Source organism: Lichenostomus cassidix, chromosome 10, assembly GCF_008360975.1.
Source record: "Lichenostomus cassidix isolate B80296 chromosome 10, HeHo_3.0, whole genome shotgun sequence".
Lineage (NCBI taxonomy): Eukaryota > Metazoa > Chordata > Aves > Passeriformes > Meliphagidae > Lichenostomus > Lichenostomus cassidix.
The window spans coordinates 9,745,827-9,755,268 of record NC_139491.1 but is presented as its reverse complement, the minus strand read 5'-3'; the positions used below and the strand labels follow the sequence as shown (position 1 = coordinate 9,755,268).

At 44.0% G+C, this 9,442-nt stretch overlaps 1 protein-coding gene across 1 annotated transcript in view; it reads left to right on the top strand.

Moving 5' to 3' along the window:
* The first annotated feature begins 591 nt into the window (after positions 1-591).
* The window catches only part of PDE8A (phosphodiesterase 8A), a 138,662-nt gene continuing 129,811 nt past the window's right edge, over positions 592-9,442 (top strand). The window contains exon 1 of the mRNA XM_085070521.1: positions 592-1,017. Within this exon, the coding sequence (XP_084926647.1) occupies positions 952-1,017 (66 nt within the window). The 5' untranslated portion in view covers positions 592-951. The remainder of the gene's footprint in view (positions 1,018-9,442) is intronic.

The following is a 9,442-nucleotide window of genomic DNA, read 5'->3' as shown; positions in this document are numbered from 1 at the left end:
CATTTGGTTGAGAAAGCTCCTGTAGGCTGTCTTATGGTATAACCTGATTTTTACTGACTCTGGCAGGGAATGGAAGCTGTTTTGTAAATTCATTCTGATTTTATGTAGACTTTTGAGGGTGAGTGGAACTTTAAGCTGAGCATGTGGCAGATAGAAGTCCTGTGGGCACCTGGATGGGAACTTATGATCTCTGCTGCAAGACAACCCTGTGGACATCACCCATCCCATAGCCTGCTGGAGTACAGGGTCTGTGCATCCTTAGGGGAAAATGCTCAGGGATTTGACCCCAATGGCATTCACAAGCAGAGCCTTGTGGGTTTGCATGGGGCCCATGCATGTCTGCTGAGAGCTTTGCATCGATCAGAATTAATGTATCTCAGCTCAGAACAGTCTGACCCCTGCCATCCTCTCTGGGTTTCTTTCTTCTAAAAAAATATTTATCTACCCAAGCAATAAGTTGAATGTAAGTTGGCTTTATTACTGTAGTGACGTTGAATGGTTGGTTGCTGAGTGACCTTGCTTCTGATTTTATGGTCTAGGCCAGCTCTGGCAGCAGAGAGGTGTGGCCACGTATCGCACTCTGTTGTCAGGCTTCTCCTGAGATGATCAGAGGTTCAGTGTCACTTCTCCTATAGCGCCTGGGAAGCTGTAAACATTTGCCATTTGTTATGTGGAAATCTGGATCCACATAAGGATGTGGAAGGGCTGAAGGAGATAAATCCCTGACAAGGGGAACTATTAAAGCTTAAAGGAAAGGCCAAGCTCTGTGAAATCCAGCACGGAACCAGGACCTGCAACCTTGGATTAGACCAGTGACCATAAAACGGACGTGTGACTTACTGCAGGGCTTTGACAAACTGGGATACTGGAGCCTGCATGGTTTGCTTTGCTTTTGCTTGGAGGGTGATTTAATGTTTTTCATTGAAAACAAAGTTTTGCAACTAATCAGACATGGAAGAAAATGAAGGAGCAGATATTTTGGAAACCAGCTCTCTCTCTAATGGTCCTTGGTGCAAGGTGAGAACTTTTATTCTCCCTCCTCCCTCAGTTACAGAAAAATATTACTTCTTTCTGCTGTTTACAAGTGACCTCAGTAAACCATTGTCCTTGGACCAGACTGAATGCAACTTCTGCATCAGCTTTGTAAACAACTTCAGAAATTCATTAGAGCAAGGTTGTGTGAAACATTAGGAATAGAAATTAAATGGTCATGTTTGTGGTTAAGAAACTGTCATCCACCTCACTGGAAATTTCAAATATTTGAGTTTAGGTTTCTGTGCTGGGGAAACTACCAAAATAGTTTTCTTAGATGTTTGGAGAATCCAGAAACTTCATATAATTTTAGCAAAGCTGCTGCTTTAACATTTGCAGATCATATGTGTTGAGTAAAACCACAGCAAGCAAGGGGTAAGATAAGCATTAACCTGGGCAAACAAATTGACAATTTAACTGCATGGAACTCAGTGTCCAGAAATTCCTCATGTTCCCCCAGAGCTCACTCGAGAGCATTTAACCTCCCGAATGGGTCAGCTGTGCTTCTTGTCAAATCCCAAACAGTGACGTTCAGAGATTGTTTTCTGTTTGCTTGTGTTTGTAATTTGATCTCATGTAGCAACATTGTCCTCAGCTCACATATAACCACGGGGGTAACTCTGACATCCTGCCTGAAAAAAAAACTTGTTGTTTCCTGTGCTTGACGTTTGAAAGATTTCCAATTTGGACAGGTTAGCATGTTTATATTAATCTCATCCTGTTACTTGAAATTAAACCACTCGCATTTTGGAAGCTGGACATTCTACTCCCATTTTGTTTTCCCCAAAAATACTGGGGTTTGTTATCTTCACAAGTTTTGCAGGGGACTGGTGGAAGTTTTGCTGTTGCCTGTGCTGAGGCCAGGATTTCAGTCCAGACATTTGTGCTTTGGAGAAGGAGTCTCTGGGAGGTCAGGTCAGAAATGTGCCAGTTTAGATTCCAGCTCAGTATTGCCTTTTCTTCATAGGAGTTACTGGAAATAAAGACAGAGAACTTAGGAAACTGGAAATCTGAAAATATCTGAGTGCTTGCCACTTGTTAAAAAATATTCTTAGTGAGTACAGACACGTGTGTATCTAATGAAAATAAGTTGGAAGAGCTGGTCAAGCATAAGAAACACAATCACTTTGTCCTGTTGGAACATCTGCTTGGCATTGATTGCTTGGTGCATCTCCCACAGCACTGCCCAGAGAGTCATTCTCATCAGTGCTTAGGGTCCTTCACTTGAGCAAAAACTAAAAAAAATTGCTGCTGCATTTGCTGTTTGCTACTTTTATTTTTTGTTTACAAAGTTGGATATCCAGTTAAAAGACTCCAAGAAAGGGAAAAAAAAAAAAGAAGAAAAAAGGGACAAAACAATGAAAATTATCTGTAAACACCAAGGCTGAAAATTATTCACCTCAAATATTTGGCAAGTGGGCAACAATAACAAAATATGTTCACAGAACTCTAGAGCAGTTGGCAATCAAAAAGTCTGTTTTTTCATAGTATATATTATTAATCTCAGATCCTGATTTCTGTGCAGGTAAAGGGTTAGAAACTGATTTCTGGAAGTAGTGTGTTCAGTCAATTTTTACTATATCTGCAAGTGTGCCTATTGGTGCTTTTTTAGAAATTGAGATTTTAATTCATGGGAACCTGGGCAGAATGCATGGTTGTGGCAGGAGATAAGTTATTAACAACATACACTCTGTTATGGCCTAAAAATTCACAGAGTAGGTGAAGATTTGCCTATTATTGTTTTGTGGCTCATAGAATATGATTTTCTTTCTGTGAACCTGGTATTTTCTACTTATGCTTTTAAAAAAGGGGGAAAGCTTCTGCCTTGCCCTGTGAAAAATCTAGAGGATTTTTTCAACCATATTTTAGTTATATTGGTTGCAGTCTCAAAAATTTTACTTCACTGTGATAGCACATTTTTCCTCAATAAATATTGAGAAATAACATTGAGAATAACTCATTATTCAGCCATTCAACAACTGCCTTCGCATCTTTCAAGTGCAAATTTGTGTTTGCAAATAACTTTGCCTGCATCTCATTGTGGGTACAAGTGTTATTCATTAAACCCTCTTTGTCAGCATCCCAAAATGTGGTAATTGAAGATCCAGCTACAAATATTTCTGTTTGTGTTTCCTATCTTAGTGTTTAGTTTAAGAGGGTTGAATCTTGAGCAGAAGTGTGTTGATGTTCTTTTGTTTATGTTGATCATAAAATCATAAAATCCTGTCATTTTGTGTGGTTAGCCCGGGCAGTGGCCTGGCTGTGGCTGAGCACAGAGGCCTGCACGTGGCCTGGCTTGCTCCACAGCCAGCAGGGCCTTGCTGTCAGACAGCTCTAAATGCACTTAGAGGCTTTTAAATGAAAAAGAAGCTGGTTAGTTATTAACTCGCAGAAATATCTGATTTTATAGAACAGAAGATTACAAAACAAACTGGATTTTCACCAGCTCCTGAAGGGCAAACAGTACACTGTGTCTGGCAGGGTGGGGGGGAGGAGAGGATTTACTCCTCACATGTCCCTGCAGTGTGTTTGTGTTGAAGCTTTTTCACTCTCCTAGTACTTGATGTAAATGTTAATTAGCACTCCAGGGGAAATGTGTTAACAAATGTACCTTTGACACAGGTGCACAGCTACGCTTTGCTCTGTAGCTGCAGGCTGGAAAGATCAGCTGGCAAAGTAGCTGGTGCTGGTTTTGAGGAGACTCTTGCAACAGGAGTTCAGGGGAGCTTGCTGAACACTTGGGCTTTGCTGCTCTGCTGCAGCTCAGGCTGCTCTTGCTGTTCCGTGGAAGAGGTGCTGGTAAAATGTGAGCAATTCCAAGAAAGAAGAGCAAATTCCCAGAATAGGGATACTTCGAGAAATTAACAGGTTTCAAGTAAGACTGCCTGGGCTATGGCTTTCACGTGGTGAAGAAAAAATGACTTAGCATAAACTCTGTGGCAGAATTTATTCCTTCTCCTCTCTCAGTGCTGATCTTGATTAGCAATAAATAAGGGTGGTAAAGCAATTCCTGTCAGTTGTTAGAGTAGAAAGGTAACAGTAGTGCATTCATAAACACATGTACCTCATTGGTGCACTTCCTTGCCTTTCCATAAACAGCAGGTCAGAGATTCAGAAACGGAAATAATCCACAGGGTGGGATTTTTCAGCAGTATTTTCCTAAACTCAGGTTAGCATGGAGATATATTGGTGGTTTCTAGCCAGGTAATTCCAGAACCTGCCATGACTTCTGTGAAAACATATGCAGAGCCACTTCTCAAGGTTTGGGTTGTTCAGCTGTTCATTTCTGTGCAGCATCAAAGCCTGATTTCTCCCTGATGAGGAATAGTTAATATTTAAGACACAGTGAGAAGAGTCCAAGGTTGTTAACCACTCTCTGGAAATGAGGTTGGTAATTTCAGCTAGGCCTTGTGAAAGTGGTCTGGGGTTTGCAAAAGCGATGAAAACCCTGCTGCAGGAGCAAGCCTGTGTCTCCAAGAGCAAAGGCAAAACTGCTGTTGGGAGTCCTTCTCTCTCCTGGGACAGGGTGTTGTATGAAGGATGCTGATGTTACCACATGCCTCTTCATCATCTGCTCTGACCCTGGCATCCTTCTCTGTTGCCCTCAGTGGGTATTTGCAAGAAGGGTGCCACCTACTTTCCCCCTTCCTGTAAAATGGTGTCCTGCCTTTTCTGGCTCTACGAGGAGTTTCCAGCCAGTAAGCTGTTGATGGTGAGGAGCTATCAGCCTCTGTTTCAGAGCTGACTTGAAAGTTTTCAGGGGCTTCAGCAAGGAGTAGGAATGGGCAGGATGTGAACTAGTGCATATCTGAGTGGTGAGCAGCCCACAGAACATGGTCCAGAGCCCCTGGGCAAGCCTGACCTCTAAGTATGTCAGCCATGGAGAGGCACTGCTGCTTTCTGCTCACCACATGTGTGGGCTACAAGTGTGACCTGGGCTGTGCAGAGTGTACTTGGGCTGCCTGTCCCGGCCGTGCCTTCAGCTTGGCTTTTCCTGTGGGATGGAACAGCCCTGAGATGGTTTCCTGGCAGAGGGAGCTCATGGGAGCACTCTTATTTTGAAGTGCAGGTGAAAGAAACACCAATCTTCTCCGCAGTGGGAGATCTCCGCACTTTGAATTGCTGCTAGATAAATGTGGCCTTGACTCGGTAAAATATGTCCAAAACTACTGGATGGAAGCCCTCTGGCAGGGTACTGCCTGAGGATGCTGCTGCCTGGGAGGAGAGTTTTACTGCATCTCAAACTGCTCCCTCCTCGACCCTGCAGGGAGCCCCATGTGAGCAAACAGCATGGGGCATCGCAAACCCACCATGAGCAGGGATGGGGAGCCTGTGAAGGCATCACCACCCCCCAGCACCTGAGCCTGCCCTGGAGTGAGCATGGCTGGATTTTGGCATCACACATGAAGTGTTGACAGAGGTCAGACCTGAGCTACACTGGTTGGTGCCATGGATGTGTTAAATCACTTTCTTAAAAGTGATGGGCTGGATTAGCATCTGGCCCTTCTCCTGCTGAAAAATTCCTTGTGGGACATGCTGGGCCCTGGGTTTGGCTGCCTGAGGAGGAGAAAGCACATGGCACCCCCAGAATCAGCTGGTGATAGGCTGTAACCAAGCAGACTGCCTGCTTCTGTGTCCTGTGGTGGTGACAAAAGGAATTCTTATTGTTCAAAAAAATTGTTTTAATAGCCGCGCTTCCCACCTGATTGCAGTTAGTGTTCTCAGCTGCTATACTTCTACTGATTGTTTCTATATTCATAAATCTTGTCTTCTAAATTTTAGCAACAATAGATATACCAGCCAGCAACTGTCAAAGATCATGTAAAAATTGAAACTTTTAAGGACAACAGTTCCATCCAGGGGGTTGCTGTCTATCTGGCTGCTTTGGTTTTGGCTCTTGCTGTAAGTAATTTGACTCCACAGTATCCAGCCAGGGGTTAAAATTCAGCTCAAGACAAGTGCAAAACTCTCTCAGGTTTTGATAACTTGCTTGCTGTCTAAATCAGCAATAATCTGGTTCTCGCATTTGAGTAAACTGATCACCCAGCAGGAACTGGACTTCTGCCTTGTTGAACGCTGAATGTTGCTTTAGTTGCTCAAAAGGCAAACATACAAGAAACGCAAAATTCTTGTTGACCCAACTCAAAGAAACATCACAACATTTCCTAAATCAACACATGGCAATTCTCAAAACAAAATCTGAATTGCAGCCAGAAGCTTACAAAGCAAGACATGATACTATGACCAAACTGAGACCTTGAATCTTCCCTGCCTAAGCCATGGGGATGAGTTGGGAGCTCTGTCTGGTGACATTCATTCGTGTCTCAGAAAAGCCGCTTGTACATGAACCTACCTGCTTTGCAGTCAGGAAATTTAATTATTGCTTCCAGAGTAGCCCTCACAGAGTACCCTCTGCAAGATATATGTGTTCATACCTGATATGTCCCATAATTTTTTCTGTTTCCGCATATGAAGTTAAGGTTAATGTTCCATACACTGTGGACAAATAGTAGTTGTCATGGGTACCATAGCCTTGAATTTCCTGTCTCCTGAGTGATTAAATTCCCCACTGTAATTTTACTTTATTGGTTTGTTTCTGTAACTCCTTATTTCCTTGGTTTGCTCTCCTTGAGGACATTTCATAGGCTACTTGGATCTCCTCAGGCTTTTGCATTTTGTATACCAGCTTCAGGAAAAATTGAGTGTTTTTCACAAGGTGTGTGAATGAAGCAGGAAACAGAGCGGAGTGAAGCCCCCCCCGGGGCCATGTGAGCCCTGGGCTGTGCAGTGGATACCTGACTTGTTGAAGTCTCTGCTGCTGGGGATTGCCAGCCTTGCTGGGCAGCTCACTCCAACACCTGTAGAGCTTCAGGATTGCAGTGGTTCCTCCTGCCAGGCTGTCTTTAGGTTTATTCCATAATACTAGCCCTCCAGAAAATAGTATTGAAATGGGAACAACAACCTGTAAAAACATAGCCTTAGCTGGCAAGTAAAATGAATAAGTAGCTGTTAAATGCAAAATTTTATGCAAAAGGCATGAAAAGACAGTGGGAGCTTTTGCTGTTTAATCTGAAATGTTTTATAAATAAAGCTAGGTGGCTACATATTGACAAAATTGGTCACCCCTAATTTAAGGCATGTCATAGGCAGTGGAAAGAGGGTTCCCCTAGACCTTAATGTGTATAGAAATAGAGGGCAATTTGGAAAACTAATGCTAGAATGGCATCACTGTAAGTGCAGACCCCGCAGGCTGGATGTCAGTGCTGCCAGCTGAACAGCTCTTTCCTTCAACAGCCTTCGTGGTACTGAGCTTGATTAACTGGCACCGTTGAGTTTGAAGTTGTGATAATTAAAGCTGGAGTGTCATCTGCATTGTAATTAATATGCTCCTCTGCACCTAATTCATTCTGACAGTATAGATTAATGATGGTAAATGACCAACAAGGATTTATCATGAGATGATTCTTGGTTCTACAGGCTGCCTCAGACAATTACAGGAAGTGATTGTTAAGTTCAGGCTATTGTCCTGGTGTAATCGTGCATGTGCATTCTCAGCGTTGTTTTGCTGTAAAACCAATCCAAGGGCTTCATAAAGACTCAGAAATGGCCCCTAAGAGGCTGAGCCACCCTCGTAAATGTGGGAGAGGGGAAGCACAGGCTGGTGATACTGCTCTCATTTCTCAGTATCCCAGTGCGTGCAGCTTCTGCTGACACCGGTAGGAGCTGAGACTGAGCACTATTTCTGCAAATCAGATGCTTTTGCAAAAGTAATTGTGTTGGGAGGTCTGGAACAGGGTCAGGAGTGCAGTGGGGTGCCCAGCTAGGGCTGGCAACCTTTTTTGTGGCCAGTGCCCTTCCTCTGTGGCAGTGTTGGCATCTCCTCCTTTGATGCCATGGGGAGGAAGGAGCTTTGGCTCTGAGCATGTTACAGTGCCACAATAACTCAGCAGCCCTGTCTGCCAAGAACTGCTGTGCATCTAAGCAATGGCCTCAAGAGTGGTCATTATTTTGAACTACCAGAACACACTATGTAGAAGAGATGCCTCCCCAACAGGAAGGTACTGAATTCCCTGAAAGCCTCAGGAGGTTTCACTAGTTGGGCTTGCAAAATCTTGACTTTCAAGCCAAACTGGTCCCAGCTGGGGGACAACGCCACGTCATGCTAAGCAAACATGAAAAATGATATAAATAAAGTGAAAATTTTCAAAGCATATAAGGTGCTTCAGCTCTGCTTGCTTCTTGCAAGAAGTGGTTTCATCATTACATTTTCTTATAATAGCTTCATTGTGTACACAAGGAACTTAGCCTGGCTTATTTAAACTGCATCCTGCATTACTGCAAAAATACTTGGTTAACAAGATGATCGATGTGTGCTGTTCCCCTTGTCAGTCAATAGGAATTAATATGCAGGAGACTAGCTCAGAAATTAGAGATTATAATGGACACTTGCTTTTCTTTGTGCTGAAGTGTTGCTGCATGAGCAAACAAGTGCTAATACGATGAGCTGAGCTCCACTCCCTCCCCTCCCTAAGGCTGGCATTTTCCTCACTCCTTGACTGTTCCCACATTTGCACCAATCCCAACCTCCATCCTAGGACTGGTGAAGCTCCTTTGTGCTTGCAGCAGAGGCCTGGGATTTTTTTTTTCCTCTGCCCCTGGGATGTTCCTGGGAGTGCCCCTCCAACCTCCTGTCAGTCCCATCCAGCCTCTGCAGCACCTTTTGCAGTGCTGGCCATGAGCATGCGGTTGGCTGAAGCTGTCATTGACCCCAAATGGACTTGAGTCAGTCTCTGGTGTGGTTCATCTACCCAATGTCGTATACTCCCACGTCAGACCAAGCACAAGGCTTAACTGCAAGTGGTTTTAGTGTTTATCGGAAAATATTGCTTCGTTTTGCCCATGCTGCCCTGGGGACACCAACGTGATCCTGGTGGCTGCTGGTTGTGCAACAGTGCTCCCTGTGCTACTTCTCTGCACTTTAATGACACAGCTTCTCTTCCACCAGTAACCTCATGGGACGGGTAATGAGACCCGAGAAAACAAGAGAGATGGAAAAAGAATGAAAAAGCAGAAACACCTTTTTTCCCCCCTTCTTCTTCCCCCTAGTAACAAAATCTATAGGTAAGGGGGTGTAGCTGACCTGTCCCTTCTTCCCCAGCCTCAGAGAGATGGTGATGAGGTGGCTTTGGAGGGGAGGAGTGTGTGGATGAAAGACGAGGTCTCTGGGGCACCATGGCCATGGAAACGTGACAAGTTGGTGTTAGTGTTTGTTATTGTTGGCTGCAGAGACGCCTGCTCTGAACCTTCAGCCCTAAAGGAACTTGGGTACATCTGAAAGGGTTCATCTGTGAATAAGAAAATAGGGGTTGGGAGCAGAGCTGGATGAATGGTGAGTTTTTTTTTTTTTGTT